Source organism: Eleutherodactylus coqui, chromosome 1 (assembly GCF_035609145.1).
Source record: "Eleutherodactylus coqui strain aEleCoq1 chromosome 1, aEleCoq1.hap1, whole genome shotgun sequence".
Taxonomy (NCBI): domain Eukaryota; kingdom Metazoa; phylum Chordata; class Amphibia; order Anura; family Eleutherodactylidae; genus Eleutherodactylus; species Eleutherodactylus coqui.
The window spans coordinates 193438648-193458261 of NC_089837.1; the positions used below are offsets into that span (position 1 = coordinate 193438648).

The window sequence follows — 19614 nt, forward strand, 5'->3', positions numbered from 1 at the left end:
GAGGTTAGATAGTTAGAGGAGATAAAAAGATAATCTAACCTTTGGAACGAGGAGTGAACTGTGGAGTAGTAGGTGAAATCCTTAGTAGATGGGTATAAATATCGCCAGGCGTCCACTACATTTAGTCCTTGGAGGAGTCTGTTCAGTGCCCTCAATTTCCTCTGCGAGACCTGGGATCTACCCCCAGAGGAGTCCAGCAGAGGTTTAAGTGTAAGTTTCCAGTCACCTCCAAGAATAATCCTACCAGAAGCAAACTGTCGGAGCGCCTAAAGCTGCTTAATTAGCCAGGAGACCTGATCCACATTGGGAGCATAAAGATTTGCGAGGGTCAATTTGGTGTTATTAATTGACCCTCTGAGGAACAGGACTCTACCCTCTCCATCTGTATATTGCGCTTCACATTTAAAGGCTAAGGATTTGTGGAATAAGATGGCAACCCCCTTTGATGCCGAAGTAGGGTGTGTATTGTGATAGGTTCGAGGGAAGTGTCTGCCCGGGAGGGCGAAACACTTATCCCCCTTGAAATGTGTTTCTTGCAATAGGAGGATTTTTGTGCCATACCTTCTCTCAGTAGGAGGGAGAGATTGTGTTGCTTGAGAGGTGAATTGAGACCTCGGATATTAAAGGTGGTGATCCGGATGTCAGTCATTGTAGCTTTCCGTCGCTTGTGAAGGTCGGTCTTTTCCGGGTAGTCGAGCTAAAGCGGAAGAAAGGCAGAATAGCGAAATAAGGTTATACAGTTATCTATTAGTTATGTGAGCGGCTGTCGAGGGCCTTGTTCAGGCAGGTGACAATGGGGATGGGGAAGAGTGGATAGGGATGGGGGATGTTAAGGGGAGACACAATAGGAGGTAAGGTTCGTTAGGTGGTGGATAGGGCTAGGTACAACCCTTAAGTGAGACCTCAGATGGCCACCAGGCCGGGTAACCGGGGGCTGGGGTGTTTTGGCCTAGTGGTTTACAGCTGAGTATGGGTGTGTGTGTGGGACGAGAGTAGCAATGTCAACAAAAAATTAGTTAGCATTTACGGTATAAGCCTGATCGGTACAGGCGCAATCGGGACCGAGTTTGAAGTAGGAGGATCGGCAGTCCTTTTAGTTCAAAATAGGAGATGGGTAGCGACGTTACTACAACAGTAGTGCAACAGTTTCTTTAAACGAACGGTTGGTCGGAGTGGCCCATTTTCTTTTACTTCAGGTTCCACTTCTTGTTGTATCTTCCTTGCTCTTCTTTTTCTTGCTTTTGGGGGATTTTACTGGCCCCACAAGCTGCCAGGCATCTGTCGTCGGTAGACGGGAAAGACAAGGAGGTTCTGGAAGTGGCATCCAGTTTGGGAGATCTATTGGGTCTAGCCCCAGGTGTTGCCAGCAGTTTTTTAATTCTTCCGGCGTACGTATATTGTATCTTTTTTCCTTATATGAGAAGCCTATGCCAAAGGGAAAGAGCCAGGCATATCTTATGTCCTTTGATCGCAAAGCCTCCAGGAAAGGTCGTAGTAGGCGGCGTTTGGTCAAGGTGGTAGGAGCTAGGTCCTGGAAGATTTGTATTGCTGTGTTGTCATACTGTAGGTTCTGGCGGTTTCTGGCTGCTCCGAGGACTGCGAGGGCATCCTGGAAGGAAAGTAACTTGCAGATTGTTAGGGAAAAACTCCCTTTAGTATGTCATCCGGCGTCCAAATTGTAATGAGTACTCATCATTAATTGTTTAAGTAATACCGATCGGTAGAAAAAGAGACCGTACATGTGCATGGAATGTACAATTCATCTACTTCGACTTTATTGGCGTTACAAGACGTCTTTTATAGACCTATCATATAATTAAAGTGACGTTGATTCTGAGCCAAACATTACATATTTAGTTTACATCATTCAATAATGCCACATGTTCAATCAAAGTCCATCATGATACCTAACATTTTCCATTCTTCCGCGATTCTGTTATTTTATACGTGTCTAAACATCATGATGATTCAGCATAGTTATTTATCAATACAGGTTTGTCTTTATGACTTTATTTTAAGGTAAATTTATTGGTTATATCAGCTGTAACCTGGTACTAATTTGCTTCTTATCAATTTATGTCTGTACTTTCAACCATCGCCTGACTAGTCACCAGTTATGGTTTATTACTGGTTAAGTCAAGCTGACATTCTACCAAGGCCTAAAGTTTATACAAGAAATGATTTCTCTGAAACAGTAGAATCTAAAATAATATCACAAAAGCTGGGGTCCTGGGTAATTTCCCCCACAATCCCCCCTTTTTATAATAGTCCATGCGAGGAGACGTTGTGGTACTTCAAGGAGGGTGAAGCCCTCCGAGCCGGACTTTTCCCAATTTTCTCTTCTTGCTTCGGGCCGGGTTCCCACCGATACGGCTCCTCGATATGACTGTTTAAAAATTCATTGAAGATACTAGTAAAATCGTAAATCCTTCATTATTTTCTTTGATGATTGTTTTCTTTGACGATCAAGATGGCTCTTTTTGATTCGTGTATGTTCGTAGTTTTGCATTGCTTGATTCCTCAGATATGAACAAACATAAGCGTTAGTTCTTATATAAACGTGACATTTCTATGTTATTCCCATAATAGGGAGGTCTTCTTTTTGGTACATACTTCAGACATATAGTCACCAAATTTGGAATACGTTGTACACAACAGCAGATCAATATTAATCCCATAACTATTATTGTAAATATCAAAAATATTTTCTTTATCCAGCTTAGGCCTAACCATGAAAATAACCAACTGAACTGAACCATCCCTGATCCACATCTTGTTTTATACTAATGGATATTTCTTTCAAAGTGTTGGTCTTCTGATGTATTGATTCTGAATGATCAGAGAGGTTGAAACACCACATCCCCTCGAACTCTTCACAACCATGATTTAGTGTCAACAATAGGTAATCTATAGTGGCTCTATTTTGCAGGGCGGCCTTTCTTACTCCTTGTACATGCAATAGGAGGAGGTCTAAAGCTTGAGAGGTAGTATTTAAACCTTTCGCTAAATCACAAGCTATACCATTTATGACTCTTCCATTATATACGGCTAGTCCCCAAACTCCCACTATAGAAAATCCTAACGCTTTTACTTCAGTGTCACTAAGGAGGGTTGGTGGACCCTAACAGCTCTCATCTATCCCTTTTATTTCCCTTTTTACTTTGTTACGTTCTTCTAGTTTCTAGTGCGTAAAAATAGTCAAACGGGACAGTGTACATGGTTCTCCTGTAACATTTGCTGGAATATATGTATAAGTGAGGTTTCCACATGATAAAACCCAACCAGTTGGTAATTTAACATGTCAAATATGATTGGGGCTTCTAACAATCACTTTATAACGCATTTCATTTGTTACCTTCTTACATTGATTTACCGTACGATTACAGGGTATTTGAGAATCATCAGTAGCTTGTTCGGGGTGTGCTTCAATTTGTCGACATTTCCCAATTTCCTCAGGGTCACAAGTGAAATTATAGCACACCTCGGCTTCAGCTACATTCTTAACCTGAAACTTAGTCATATTAGTCCATTCTGTATGTTCTATTTCCCTACAGTCAGGACAGTATTCATACAAATTTAAGAAAGTATTCATGCTGGTTACATCGGATTCTTCTACTAAACTATCATTATGTTTTGCTGTAAATATATTTCTGAGCACTTTTACAGGTGTAGGAACTGATAACAAGCATGTAAAATATCATTTCCCCTTCTCAAATTAGGCATACACATCCTTGAAATATTTAATACATCTCTTGCCAAATATTCCCACACATTAGGATGCCCTTCCGTCCATACGGACCATCTCCTTCCCACCTTTGTCATTTCATTTGGTTTCCAATACCATAGTATACCTGTAAGACAAATAGCAATACACGCTAAGGAACTAAGATACGCTTCTAGTTTTACTGAAGTAGAGGTGGTCAGGAGAACTTGGAAAGGACCATCAAATTGTGGTTCCAATATTTTTGCTCATGTGTCTTTTTATCACTACCCAATCACCAGGCTGCAATTCATGTGTACCTTCAAGAGAGTATAGATCTGCAATGAAAAAGAACACTTGGTCGTGTGTTACTTTAAGTTTCTTACTTAGAGGATAACATAATTTCTTAGGGTGCCATACTGCAGTTGTTGTGGGAAATACAGTCCCAGTCTTGGCACACTTCCAAACAAAATTTCATAAGGAGACATGCCTGTTTTCTTGGTAGGGACATATCTTACAAAGAAAAGGGCCAAAGGCAAACACTCAGTCCAGGGTTTGCCAGTCTGCCTCATGGTTTTCTGTATTTTTAATTTCAGGGTGCCATTCAGCCTTTCCACTTTACCACTACTCTGTGGGTGGTATGGAGTGTGAAAGGCCTGAGTGATGCCCAAAGCTGACATTATGTGTTTCATTATCTCTCCTGTGAAGCGGGTACCACTATCTGATTCGATCACCTCAGGTACCCCATATCTTACAGATTATCTCGTTCATCAGTTTCTTTTTCGGTCACTTGGGCAGTTGCCGAATTGACCGGATAGCCTCACACCACCCCAACATGTCCACACATACTAACACAAATTCATTCTTGCCCTTGCGGGGCAGTTGAATGTAGTCAATTTGCAGTCTCTAAAACAGGTAGAGTGGTCCAGGTGCGTGTTTCTGGGGTACTTTGACTTTTTGCCCAGGATTGCTTTACGGCACAAATCATGCAAAATTGGACAAATGATGCGGCAGCTACAGAAAAACCAGGGGCCAACCAGAATTTCTCTAACGTTGCGACCATTGCTGTTCTTGATAGATGTGTTCTTCCATGAATCAGCTGAGCCATCATAGGGAACAAGGCACGTGGGAGGCAAGTTCTGGTAACCGTTCTCCATATGCCGTCATCTTCCTTGGCCCCAGCTTTCGTCCACTTGTCTTTTTTTTCTTTGCTGGCTTGTATTGAGAAAGTCTTAATAATGTCCATATCAGATGAAACAGGTTTCCCTGTGTCTGCTTTAGAACAAAATGTCTCTGTATCTGTATCAGAACAAAATGTCTCTCTTGTGACTGGGTCGGGGTCTGTATGCTGCGTAGCAAAAACCACCTTTTCTTCTTTCTTTTCCATGGTTGTATCTTTTGTACATGCTTTTGATTCTTTAGTACTGCTATCTTATCTGGCCATAGCAGGGCCTCAATTAATTCTTTCACTGCAGCACCATTTCTTAATAGGTTGTCCAGCAAAGGTTAAAAATTGTCTGGCCTTCCATATTGGGCCGTAATCATGAGCAATGCCGAAAGCATACCTGGAGTCAGTGTACACATTAGCTGTCTTACCTGTGGCCACTCTACACGCTTCTGTGAGTGCTTTTAATTCCGCTTCTTGTGCTGAGACATGCGGAGGCAGAGATTCTGCTTTTACCGTGTCATGCTGTGTTACGACTGCATAACCGGAGTGGAATCAGCCATCTTCACCCTGATAACGAGAACCGTCTTCAAAAAGTTCAAAATCAGGATTATCTAATGGTTTTTCAACAACATTTTCAAAACCTGCTGTTTCTTGTTGCATCAATTCTATGCAATCATGCTCGTGTGTGTCATCATCAAATGTGTCATCATTGATTTTTGTATTTTCCCCTTCTTCGCCTCCTCCCTCCCCCCTTTTGGAATCCGGATAATCCACTGGCAATAGAGTAACCGGATTCAAGGTAGTACATCTTTGACAGGTAATTTTAGGAGGCATGAGGAGTGCACATTGCAAGCAGATCTGTCTGGCTGAATAGTAGGCCACAGGCCGTGGCCTGCCACCATGTTGTTGGCAAAGTACTGCTGTAGTATGTCCAGACAGTTCTGTACAGTAAAGTCGGAAAGGAAGTTGATAGTTGGGTAGACCCAGCGCAGGAAAAGAAGTGATAGCCTGTTTTAGCAAATGAAAGTTAATGATTGCTTCTTCAGAAAACGTGAAGGGAGTGGTTTTTAGACAGTCATAGAATGGTTGCATAAGTAGCGCAGCCGAACGTAACCAAGGCCTGCAGAATGATACAAGACCTAAAAATGTTCGAAGCTTTGCAGCAAAATTTGAGAAAGACAGATCTTGAATAGCCTTTTTTCCTTTCTTCCGTCAAATGCCTGGTTCCTTGTAACAGGCAGTGACCAAGAAAGATTACCTTCTACTTACAGAACTAAAGCTTGTCTTTTAAAGCTTTACATCTATTATCTGCTAGCAAATGGAGCAGTGAGATTGATGCCTGCTGGCAAATTTAGAGATTGTCAGCACATAGTAACAAATCATCCACATATTGTAGCAAGACCACCCCTTGTGGCCAGGGCCAGACCTGCAGAAAAGTTTGTAGGACCTGTATGTACATATTTGGAGAATTCTGCGCTCCTTGTGGACTGTTTTCCCCTGAAAGTGAATGCAAAGAGATTTTGTGAATCGGGGTGCAATACAACTGACATAAAGGCTGACATAAATTGCTAAGGTCAATCACTGTAAAATAGATGGCGCTAGCGGGTACTTGTACCTTGAGGCTTTTCCTTTAAAACCCCTGTCTCTGCATTATCATGACAGCTCTAGGGTTTGTAACCCGTTCAGATCTTTCATTTAATTCTATTCCTTTTTCTGCCAGCAACAGATTCTTATATTCAGTCTGCCGCCATTCAGGCTTGCATTCCTGTAATTTCTTGCGAATGGAGGGTTTAAGACCTTCCACAAAAGATAATGCTAACACAGAAGTCCCAATGTTACCATCAGTTATGCCGCTATACCCAAGGTCCGCCCACCTAGTATGTAATTTTGCCGCAAAGGTCTCACCCTTTTCCTGCATCACAGTGAACAGGGAAAGGGAAGATTCCCGTAGCCTTTCACTAGCCCACTTTTGGAGACCCTCACAGTATTCTTTTTCCGGACTGTATACTTTTTCTATCTCTATAGACTGTACCATTTAAATCCACTGCTTCATTAATCAATTTTCCCATAGCAGTTTCCTCTAGATTTGAATCTGCTATACTTTATTAGTAATCACAGGGTAAAGTCCTTTAGGCATAGGGGCCAAAGGTTCTTCACCTGCTACTTCATGCTTACAGACGCGCTGAGAAAAAAAGTTATTGCTGTGCTTTTGAGACAGTCTGCCCGCAACACAGGCAACAGAAACGTCTCTTCTATCATGGATTTTTGCAGTCTACAGCCCACAAGTCGAGTAAGGACCCTTTTCCTCCGTGAGTACCCTCTTATTAGAATCATAGGGTGGTGGATTTTGTATTTTAAGGGGCGTAATACATTATACACTTATATTCTTTTCGTTGATAACTTATATATTCGCTTGTTTTACTTATCCCATATATGTTTATAGCTGCAATCCATCCCCCCCCCCCCCCCCCCCCTGGCAATTCCTGAATTCTTCCCAAAAGGAAGATTTAAGAATTCCAGCTTCTCCTAAACCTGCTGATCTTAGCAACTGAATACATCTACATTTTCCTACTGCCCTTTGTCCTTTTATGTCTTTTTTCCTATTTCTCTAGTGGTTTTCCATTGATTACCGCTTATTTCGGTGTGTGTTTTTCCGTTTTATTTTTGCCTGTACTTCCTCCCGCTTTCTTCTCACTGACCTTAATTCCTACCCTTTACCTTAAAAAGGGCGTTTCCCCGACCAAGATATATAAATATATATATATATATATAGTCTATATAAAATAGCCTTTCTGCTATTTTATTTCCCAAGGCGCAGTTTAAAAGGGGATCTTTGTACTTAAAGGGCCATAAACCATTTCCTGTCTACAGGATTCCGTAATCGTAGACACCCAAATTAAGAGGACAAAGTACAGTAGTAAACTAAGCAGCGCTGTAGTATATGATGAGGGGAATCATTATAAAACATAAAACATGGGACGCAACATTCTCACCCGCCAAAATGACATACCAGATCCCTTTTACAGGTTCTTTGAAAATCAGGCTTTTAAAGGAGATAAAAACACTTACCCACTTAGCTCCGGACGGAAAGAGAAGAATTTCAGAAAAGCACAGATTTTATGGTAAGATAAAAAAAATCTTACCTTTGTACAGCACTGTTTTTAAATCTGTGGTTTCCTGGTATCCTCGCTCCTCCACTGCTAGGTCCGGGGTCCACGGGGAAAGATATTCTGCCTTGATAAGGGTTTTCGGCACCAAGTTTGTTAGGGAAAAACTCCCTTTAGTATGTCATCCGGCGTCCAAATTGTAATGAGTACTCATCATTAATTGTTTAAGTAATACCGATCGGTAGAAAGAGAGACCGTACATGTGCATGGAATGTACAATTCATCTACTTCGACTTTATTGGCGTTACAAGACGTCTTTTATAGACCTATCATATAATTAAAGTGACGTTGATTCTGAGCCAAACATTACATATTTAGTTTACATCATTCAATAATGCCACATGTTCAATCAAAGTCCATCATGATACCTAACATTTTCCATTCTTCCGCGATTCTGTTATTTTATACGTGTCTAAACATCATGATGATTCAGCATAGTTATTTATCAATACAGGTTTGTCTTTATGACTTTATTTTAAGGTAAATTTATTGGTTATATCAGCTGTAACCTGGTACTAATTTGCTTCTTATCAATTTATGTCTGTACTTTCAACCATCTCCTGACTAGTCACCAGTTATGGTTTATTACTGGTTAAGTCAAGCTGACATTCTACCAAGGCCTAAAGTTTATACAAGAAATGATTTCTCTGAAACAGTAGAATCTAAAATAATATCACAAAAGCTGGGGTCCTGGGTAATTTCCCCCACACAGATGATGTCTCTGGGAGGTTCGGAGTTAGCCGGAGGAGGGCGCAGCGCTCTGTGAATGTGTTCAATTATGATCGTATCGTCCCTATCTGGGCCTAAGAGTAGAGCAAAAAGTTATTTTGCGATTTTGGGGAGGGCTTCTGCAGCCCAGGACTCGGGCAGACTTTTTATACGAATGTTGTTGCGCCTGTTTCTATTTTCAGGATCTTCTTGTGAGAGGAGCATCTTGTTTATATAGGTATGGTGATTGTTTAATATTTGAGCCATTTCTAATGAGTGGGAGGTAATGGTGGTAGTAGAGGTCTCCAGTTCCTCCACTCTTCTTCCCATGCTTCTAACTTCCTCCTTTATCTCCATGAGCTCTGCTAATACTGGGCGCATAGTTTTGGAAAGGAGATCTTTCATGAACCTCCTTGAGATTCTTTCATTCTCCTCTCCCTCTGAAGAGGAGTCCTCCTCCCGCTCACCTCCGGCTGCAGCAGCCATTTCCTGGCTCGGCGCCATCTTGCTGGCCGCGTGGGGAGAGCGGGCCGCTCGCTCTTTTAGGTACCTCTGCATATCGGCCTGATTCCTAGCCGGGCGAGGGGTTCCGGTGTGCTCTCCGCCCTTCTCCCTTGCCGGTTTCACCATTCTCCGCATCGGATTGCTGCTGATCTCGGTCCAGGTAAGCGCCGCTGCACGGGAGCTCTGCTCTCAAGCAGCCATTTCTCTCCGTGGTGAGGCTCCGCCCCTGTTTTTGGAGTATGTAAAACTGGTATTGACTTATCATTTTTTTCACTATTGATTTCAATGGGTTTTCAAAAAAACGTAAGGCTTTCAGTTGGCTTTTGTTTCATTTTGCTTCAGTTTTTTTTTACTGGAATTTCAAAGATGCAGCAGACCGCTCCTGTAAATGCAAGATACCTTGATATGAAAAAGTTGTGTGAACACTAGGTAAATGATAGTGCAATGTCAGCGAGTCCAGCTTACGTAAGATAGTAGCTGTGCCAAGGGGCGTAGCTGAAGGCCCATAGGGCCGCGCGCAAAAGTTTATCTTGGGGAACCCCAACTTCTCTTAAACCCTTAACGCAGAGGCGTAACATGAAGCTCCTGGGTCCTAATACAAAACCTATAACAGGGACCCCAACTATAATGCTTTATTCATAGTACTAGGCTCCCTATGGAGAAGAGAGGCCTTATAGGCCCCTAAGGGTCCTGGGCCTGGGTGCAACTGCATCCCCTGCTATGAATTCTTAAAAACCACTGCATGTTACCCTGTAAGTGACAGCCTGTCTATTACTACTTTATGCTACCCTCAGTACAGTATCAAGTACTAGTTGCCTTTAAGCCATTAATTAGACCGTGGAAGAATTTAAAAACATTTAATGGTAAGACTTGGGGTCAGTTCACATCAACATCATAGATTCTATTCGGAACCTTTGTTGCTGATTTCCATTGAAATGCAGGACAAAATAGTGCGATGTGCAGCCTTCTTTTGTTCTGTTCCATCAGAAGATGAATGCGTTTGTCCAGTGACTTCTGCTTTCTTGCTACTGCAACAGAGCAGGAAAACAGAACCAATAACACTGATGTGAATGACGCCTCTGCTTTTTTGGGTCCACAGGTGGATTTGTATTTACAAAGAACATATATACAATATGCTAGAATGTGTGTTTTTTTTATATTCTAGAATTTTGGTCTTAATGGGCCTCTGGAGTGTGCAATAATAAATGCAAAGGATGAGCAATGGAAGCGGATTCGCACAGTTCTTTCACCCACATTCACTAGTGGTAAACTCAAGGAGGTAATTACTAATTTGTCTGGAACTTCTTTCTTTTTTACTTCTTTCACTTCCATACTTCTAGTTGTATACAACACTCGTTCAGTCCTACTGTACCTCCATATACCTCTGCTAATACAGTTGCATCCGTGCGCTGATTAGGTCTTCGATACATAGCTGACCTGTCTTGTTTTTAGATGTTTCAGATCATGAACCACTATTCAAATACACTTGTGCGGAATATCCAGGTTTATGTGGACGAGGATGAGCCATGTGCAATGAAACAGTGGGTCTTCTTTTGATAAGTACACCTTAGAGCGAAGGTTTATGCTGTAAAAAATAAATTTTTGGCTTTTTTAATTTATTTGAATCCTGTATTTTGAAATAGACACATTAATTCTGTTTTTTGTTTTTTTTCCAACACATTTGATCATTACAGGTAATTAGAGATGAGCGAGCGTACTCGGATAAGCACTACTCGCTCGAGTAATTGGCTTTATCCGAGTATCGCTGTGCTCGGGTCTAAAGATTCGGGTGCCGGCACGGAGCGGGGAGCTGCAGGGGAGAGCGGGGAGGAGGGGAGGTAAGATCTTTCTCTCCTTCTCTCCCGCCCGCTCTCCCCTGCTCCCCACTGCGACTCACCTGTCAGCCGCAGCGGCACCCGAATCTTTAGACCCGAGCACAGCGATACTCGGATAAAGCCAAGTACTCGAGCGAGTAGTGCTTATCCGAGTATGCTCGCTCATCTCTACAGGTAATGTATCAAGGTTCCAGAATTTTGTACAGTAATGTAAATCTATTTCTGGACTCCACATTCTCCTGTAACTTCAATGGAAAGTTGTCCACTACAGGGAATGAGGAAGCTGTAAATTATCTACAAGTTTGTCGTTTTCAAGCATTCTATTAATAAAAAGAAAAAAATTAATATCAATGAGATATTTATGCATATTCTTGTAAAAAAAAAAGGAGGGCTGTAGCTTTGTTTGCTCTCTTCCATGTACTGGTGTTGCTTTATTGGGAGATCACTGCATACAGACATCAGCATTATAAAGGTCTGCTCACATGCTGTGTACAGTGAATGCTGTGGATTTTGCACACAGAAATCTGCAGTATTTGTAGTACAAGTCATGTGGATGTGATTTTAACAAATCTCAATCGCGTGACACGGAAATAATCTGCGCAGTATCCGTAGTAGAATTGTCATGCTGTGCAGATTTCAAATCTGCAACATGTCAAATTATGCTGCAGATGTTCTCTCTAAGCTATGTTCACACGAGTGCAACCCTCATGTGTTGCGAAACGCACAAAATACGCATGAGCTCCATGCTTTTGATGCTGCGAGGTAAAAAAAATCACTGCATGTCCTATCTTTTCGTGCCCCTTAGAATGCATCGCCCATTGATTTCAATGAGACGGTCAGATACACTGCATGCCATGCCATGTGCATGTTAGTGTAATGTGATGTTTCTCATTGAAATGGGAAACACTTGCCGATCATCTGACGTGTGTGAAACAAGCACCGGAGGATCGCAATTTCACAGAAGTGGTGCAAAGCGTTTTTGCATGTTGATGTCGCCCTTGCCCGTGTGAACATACCCTAAATGTGGAGGTCAAATCCATGTCAAAATCCGTATGTACGCAGAATTTTGACGTCAATCCACACCAAAGTCTGCAGCAGGATTCTGCTGTGGAAAAGTTGCTGTGTGTAAATGTAGTCCCAAAGCAACTATCATTTTCTGTCACGCCATCCCCCATTAATAACAATTGTCCAATTAAAGTGCCTGCTACCCAGCAGAATATTGGATTTCTTCTGTCATTTGCACATTATAATCTTTATTATAGTATGCCACAATACATTGTTTTATCTATGTCTAAGCATAAATAATGTATGTATTTAATGCGATTAGTAATTGATGTTTTGCTATGTGCCTGTTTCAGTGTGCTAGGAGCATACACTATCGATGTTGTCGCTAGTAGTTCATTCAGTGTGAACATTGATTCATTGAACAAGCCTAATGATCCTTTTGTTACCCAAACCAAGAAACTACTGAAAGTCGGATTATTCAATCCAGTTCTCATACTTGTAGGTAAGGTTTCCATTTGTTTAGCTTCACTATTAGAATATAGTACAAGGTAATACATATTAATTTCTGTTTGTTATCCATCATAATCCATATCTATGCATGATCTGCGGTTTATTGAAAGTTCACTTGGATGCAAAAACCTGATGAAACAAGGGTCTTAGTATTGTTCTTCTGATAGTTGTGGGTTCCAAAGGTTGAACCCGCACTTATCAAGCATTTATCACATATCCTGTGAGTATGCTATAAAAGTATATGGTGGAAAATCTCCTTTACATGACCACGTGCCGCACAATACAAGGGTATTATGGCTCTTATAGGGATTAGCCAACTGCCAAAACCCATATGGGGAGGTGTAAAAATACTGATTCCCCTACTGTTCCCATTCTAACAGTGTCTGCTTCTCCCGCTGCTCTCCGCTTCCTGCTGCAGCGATGATTTCATTGACACCAGGAGAAGTGACTGCTGTAGTCAATTACCGCCTCAGTTCAGCCAATGATTAGTTGCAGCAGTCACGTGTACAGTTCTCGGGACTGATTGGGCAACTATAAAATGCATTAAAAAAAACAAAACACATTAGTAATTTTTTGTTGTGATGGGTAGCATTTTATGGTATTTTCTGTATTTTTCAACATTTCAACACATAGGAACCTCTTTACAGATCATAGTGAACTCTGTCCTTTATAAACATTTCAATCTTGCGGCGTTTTTTTTGGCCTGCATGCACGCCTAAACACGCCAATATAGTGCATGTCACCTTTTTACGCACACATTTCGCACGCTGTCTGTGAGAGGCACCATTTAACATAAGGTAAAGTTAGTTGCCACGCGTGTTATACGCGGTAAAAAAACGCTCATGTGAGAGCCATTATACATATATTATAATGTAATGTGTACATTGTGAATAGGCACATTCTGAGTTTTGCTATAGGACATTATGATTTCTACTTCTACTCCTTTTTAAATATGATGCAATTATGTACTGTATTTGTGACTCCTAGCAAATCTTGTACGAGTCTCGTACTTCTATGACTAATTATGCAGGTCAAAGCACTTGGATCATGGTCTGTAACAAAAACACATTTAGCATGAAATTACATTTTAAGTGTCACAATTTCACATTCACTTTGCGTTGACAGTAGTTGCCTTGACCTCTGTGTATGAATCTACTTAGAATGAATGTAGGAATATACCTCATAAATGCTTTCCACTTATAATTATTTATGGTTTCCATTATTTAGTTACATTTCGTAAACCATTTGTGTATTCACCGCAACATAAATACCTGAAATGTACCTGAATGCATTTTTTTTTATTTTCAGTGATTTTTCCATTCCTCCGTCCCGTTCTTGAGTGGCTAAATTTTAACCTCTTACCAAAAGACTTCTTGAATTTCTGTATGAATGCCATTACTAGTTTTAAAGAGAAGCGAAAGAAGGGAGACCACTCGGTAAGTACACCCTAATCTTGATTGTGTGCTGGAGTATGATTGTTAGTCACACAAATGCACAGCGCCATGACTTCCATTAGAAGTCTATATTTGGTAACCCTCTCTATTATAAAGAGAAAAGAAAAAAATTCTCTACTTCAACGGTAACAATCGAACCTCACCCTTCCGATGTGGTTTCACACCACTTGACCCATGAACAATCAAAACAGAAGGTCCGGATACTTCTTTGTGCCTTTTAATGACCTCTGGGTTGAATCTTCTAATTTGATAACATTGCAGTATATGTGGATGGAAGAATTATTGTTACTCCAAGAAAAGTGTATCAGATCAACCAGATCTGGGCCTTACCTTCCTTTCGGGAACCCTATAGCAACACAACAGCAGTCCTTGACATAAAACTACAAAAGCTCAATTCATCGTTGGGGGACATGTGCTGAACTCTTGGCTTCAATGCCTAGACCAGTGGTGGCGAACCTGTGGCACGCAGAGCCCTCCCTGCTGGCACGCGTCGGCCGCTCACTACGTTAGTGAATACCTGCAGGGGCCGTGGCTCCCCTGCCGGCATTCACTAAGCAGCGCTGCTTTGTGCGCTGATCCCTGACGCATATTAAGTTTTTCTTCTCCCCTTCTGCCCTAATCAGCAATTCCAGCAACCTGATTGGTTGTTTGGTGAATCAGTCAACACAAACAACCAATCAGGTTGCTGGAATTGCTGATTAGAGCAGAAGTGGAGAAGAAAAAGTTAATATGCATCCCGGCCACACTGTGACGTCAGTGTGCAGCCAGATCCTCCTCCCCCCTTCCCCGACATCTCCTACTTGGTTCCGCAAGAGCAGGGGGAGGAGGCATCCAGCAGCATACGGACGTCAGTGTGCACCTGCTATCAGCGCTGCTGGAGGGTGCCAGGCAGAGGAGGAGTGCTGCTTCCACAAGGAGGAGGGGGTAAGTATGTGGGTCTCCGCGTGGAATGAGGGGCCACTGTGGGGTGTCACTATGCTACTACGGGGACTGCTGTGGGGTGTCACTGGGCTACTGGGGGGCCGCTGTGGGGTGGTCACTGTGCTACTGGGGGGCCGCTGTGGGTGGTGGGGGGGTCAGTGTGCTACTGGGGGGCCGCTGTGGGGTGTCACTGTGATATCGGGGGTTGCTCTGGGGTGTGACTGTGCTACTGGGGAGTCAATGCGGGGGGAGGGCAGGGGGTCACTGTTACTGGGGGGGCCACTGCGAGGGGTCACTGTGCTACTTGGGGGCTGCTGCGGGGGGGGGGGGGCGTCACTGTGATACTGGGGGGCTGCTGCGGGTAATCACTGAGATACTGGGGGCCACTGTGGGGGGGGGCTCACTGTGATACTGTGGTTGGGGTCACTATTACCGCTAGGGGGGGTCACTATTATACTGGGGGTTGCTGTGGGATGTCACTGTTATCGCTGGGGCTGCTGTCGTGGAAGGGGGTCATTATTATTGCTCGGGGGTCACTATTATCGCTGGGGTTGCTGGAGGTGGTCACTATTATCGCTGTGTCTGCTGGGGGTGGTCACTATTATTGCTTGGGTCGCTGGGGAAGGGGTCACTATTATCGCTCGGGCCGCAGGCAAGGGTCACTATTATCGCTGGGGTATGTTTACAGGTGGCGGGAATGGGCAGGGCTGTTTCAAAATAGACAGGGTGTAGATTTTGACTGCTTTTTGAATGCGGAAATGCTGCAGAATTTTCCACAGAAAGTTCCACTGAGGACATTCTGCAGTATTTCCGAGTCCAAAAAACAGTCAAAATCTGCATCCTGTCTATTTTGAAGCGGCCCTGTCCATTTTAGAATGACAAGGGTAAAATCGTACGTTGTGATAAGCCCCGCCCCCTGACATGTTGTCACTTTGCCATAAATAAGTGGGTTTTGGGTTGCAGTTTGGGCACTCGGTCTCTAAAAGGTTCGCCATCACTGGCCTAGACCGATCTTTGGATTGTCCTCCGTGTTCATATGTATTTTCTCTGGCAGCTGATTTTTTTCCCCATGAATAGCAAGTTTTCCTGAACATGAGTGCATTCACATGTAGCTAATTTGCTGCGGATTTTGTTGTGGGTCTGTAGAAAATTTCACCCTTTCAATTAAATTCAAATTGAATGGTTGAAACTGCTGCAGATCTGCACCAAAATCCATAACAAAATCTGCAGCTATGTGTGAATGCACTCTTCTACTGACTCTACAGTAATCTTAAAAGTAGGAAAATAAGATACAAACCTGTAATCCTCTTTTATTCTTCATTTGTAACTAACAGGGTCGTGTAGACTTCTTGCAGCTCATGATGGATTCTAGGGTAGAAGATGCCAGTGGCTTAAACAAGGAACAAAAAGGTATACAGAATTCCTTTGCTTTCAATATCTCATTAGTATCTACATATTGGGGGAATTACTTGCCCTGTAGATGATGTAATGGAAAATATTTGATTATAAAATATTTGGTTATAGATACTTATTATTTGAATTAAAACTGCGTAATAACAGACAGCATCGAAATATACCAGAGAAGCTACTTCACAAACTAGGTTGTGTAACTATATTGATGGACATATGTCTAGATAAGATAAGGATATCGAGAAGCTTCCACATGTCGGCTCAAGGGGCCATACCAAGAATATCAAGATACTAAGGGGGGGGGGGGGTTGACGCCTCACACTAAGGATAGAGAATAATGTAAAGTAATCATGAACTGGATATATGTGAGTGTATATATGTATATGTGTGTGTGTATGTATATATATATATATACTGTATATATATGTATGTGTGTATGCCTATATATATATCTATATATATATCTATATATATATATACTGTGTGTATATATATATATGTATGTGTGTATGCCTATATCTATATAGATACATGTATATAAGTGATATTTGAAATATTACGCCACAGAATCATCCTGTAATGTATTGCACAGACCGCGTGACCATATTCTTAGCTAAGGGAGACATATGCTGAGATAAGATAAGAACTTCGAGCTACTTGGGCCTCTCAGCACTCCGTCAAGAGGTTATTCACTGCTGACTTGGAAGTTTCTGGAAGGTATGCAAATGAAGAATCAGAATGTATCCAATGAATGCCATGTGATGTCTAAGAAGTAACCAATCAGAGGTCGGATTGAGAACTGTCTAAAGAACTATGATATTTCTTGGAATAATGAGATGTAACCAATGGACATGAAGAAGGGTTAAAGAATGAAGTAGATCCCACCAACAGCACTAAGTAAACTCTTTCCGGGGTCAGGCAACCAAAAATGCAACAGCCAGTTTAGAACCATAAAACCAGAAAGGTTCTTAGATGAATGTCCATATAAATAATAGACTGGCAGCATGGACGGATGTATGAAAATACAAAACCGCTTTTATTCCCCCATTGCATAAAGGACGCGACGTTGCGTCCTTTATGTAATGAAGAAGGGTTAAATTGACCTGAGAGTGAGAAATGTTTGATTGAAAACTAACCAATAAACGTGCATAGTTAATTGCCCAATGATGTTGTGGCACCCCAATGTTAGGGGGCTATAAATAAAGATGCCCTGATATCGATCAGGTGGGAATTCTTTGATGAATCCATAACTGTGTGGGCTCTGTCATTTAATTCCTCCGTCATATGACGTACTGAAGTCTTGGTGTGAGCAGCCCTACTGCACGGGCCACCTAGACTTCAGTCGCATGGTACACACTGCTATCCCTCAGCAGGCTATCACCGTTACATGGATCATATGGCGTCATTCACGAGGTACACTCAGCTTTCCCTAGATGGCCATATATTTTTGCTGTAACAATGATCAGGAATGAAACACAGCATTAATCATAATTAAGGCATTACAATTTATAAATGATGTATAGATAGTCTTAGTGAGCAGTTTGCATTATGTAAGTATACATTATAGTATTTTTGGACCGGCTTCTGTCTATACTCATATGTTGTCATGTTTGGCATTGTACTGTACATTGATATGCTCAGATTTAACAGATTCAGAATATATGTTATTTGATACATTGTTTATCTGTACACGTCTACCAACTTTCCACTCCCTTCCAGTGCTGCGTCCACACAAAGTTCTTGCGCAGCAGCAGCAGCTTGACTCTTTCTAAGCGCACTTCAAAGAAAGATTATGAGGGCTCAAAGTCAAAGATGACGACTGTGTCCCTTTAAATGATCTGGTAGTTGCTGAATGCTGTGTCCTTCTATTTATAATAAACTGTTCACTACGTGTATTTTACATTTTTGTCATTTAGGGACATCCTGGAAACTGTCAAATGCATCTTGAGAAACCTATTGTGCTTTTCTTTGCAGCTCTGACGGATACAGAGATTATGGCTCAGTCTGTTGTTTTTCTGCTGGCTGGATTTGAGACCACAAGTTCGACATTAACTTATGTATTTTATAATCTGGCCACCCACCCTGATGTTCAGAAGAAACTGCAGGAGGAGGTTGATTCATATCTTTCTGATAAGGTGAGAATGATAGTGTGTGCATATTTATCCGGTCAGCTTTTACATCTTGGCAATAATAGTTATTCTGAATTCAAGCAGCTATTAAAACCACAATGTATTGCAAATTGACAGTAATGAGAGAAAATTCAATGTGCAATCTCATAATTTATCATGTTGTATTCCACTCAGCTAAGCCTAGGGTTCCTTTATCATTTGCACTAAAGGAACTGAATGAAATTAACCACAGTGCCAATTCCGTCACATGATGGATATCAAAAGCACCTGATGACTTCTATAAAATATACCATCTACTTACCCCATCTCATTCACAGATCCTCACTTTTGAGAAGATATGGGTAATGAAGAATACTCCAAACAATTAAATATATTTTGGTGTCTCCAATATGGGAATTGGATATTTTATGTACATTACAACAGACGTGATCTCCAAACTCTCTCTGCTTTCAAGAGTATCTGAATTCTAACGGCTTTCTCTTTATAAGAATTTCTCTTTTCTATAGGTTAAGCTTAAAGCATTTTGGGATACGCACACATATTATATATATTTGGCAGCAAGACCTGGGTAATGCGATTGAGACAGCTAACCGGAGTATATATACACATATATAACCCTATATGGGACTCTGTCTTCCACTGTTCCGTTAATGTTACCACAATGAAGACTGCATACAAAGTTATACTGCCTTCATGATGCCAAGTTATCCTACCACATGTTTTCATAGTTGTCCTGCAATGGAAGATGTTCTGCATACCTGGTGGTCTTGGCCAAGACTGACCAGGTTCTGGAGCCGCGTTTTTTGTCCTACTTCAAAACTTGTTTTGGTTTGATTGTACACAAGGACTCTAGGGTGGCTCGACTTACTATTAAAGCCCCTTCCCTCAGAGTCCAGTTAGACCTGCTGATTTCCCATTTGAACGAGCGAATCATGGCTGAGTTCGGTCGGGCAGGCCATGTATGCAGCAGATACATCGTTGGCTCATTCAAATGAGAGATCCTTCAGTCGTTGACATTCACTGTACGATCCGTATTTAAAACGAATGATTAGTGAACGAGTGAACAATGATTTAGATGCCTGCATAAGATGGAACGCCAAATG

General features: G+C 41.8%; 1 protein-coding gene across 1 annotated transcript in view; it reads left to right on the plus strand.

The window, feature by feature from the left end:
• The window catches only part of LOC136628922 (cytochrome P450 3A9-like), a 65009-nt gene that overhangs the window by 25454 nt on the left and 19941 nt on the right, over positions 1-19614 (plus strand). Inside the window, exons 5-10 of the mRNA XM_066605000.1 lie at positions 10413-10526; positions 10700-10788; positions 12441-12589; positions 13906-14033; positions 16307-16382; positions 18357-18517. Of these exons, the coding sequence (XP_066461097.1) occupies positions 10413-10526; positions 10700-10788; positions 12441-12589; positions 13906-14033; positions 16307-16382; positions 18357-18517 (717 nt within the window). The remainder of the gene's footprint in view (positions 1-10412; positions 10527-10699; positions 10789-12440; positions 12590-13905; positions 14034-16306; positions 16383-18356; positions 18518-19614) is intronic.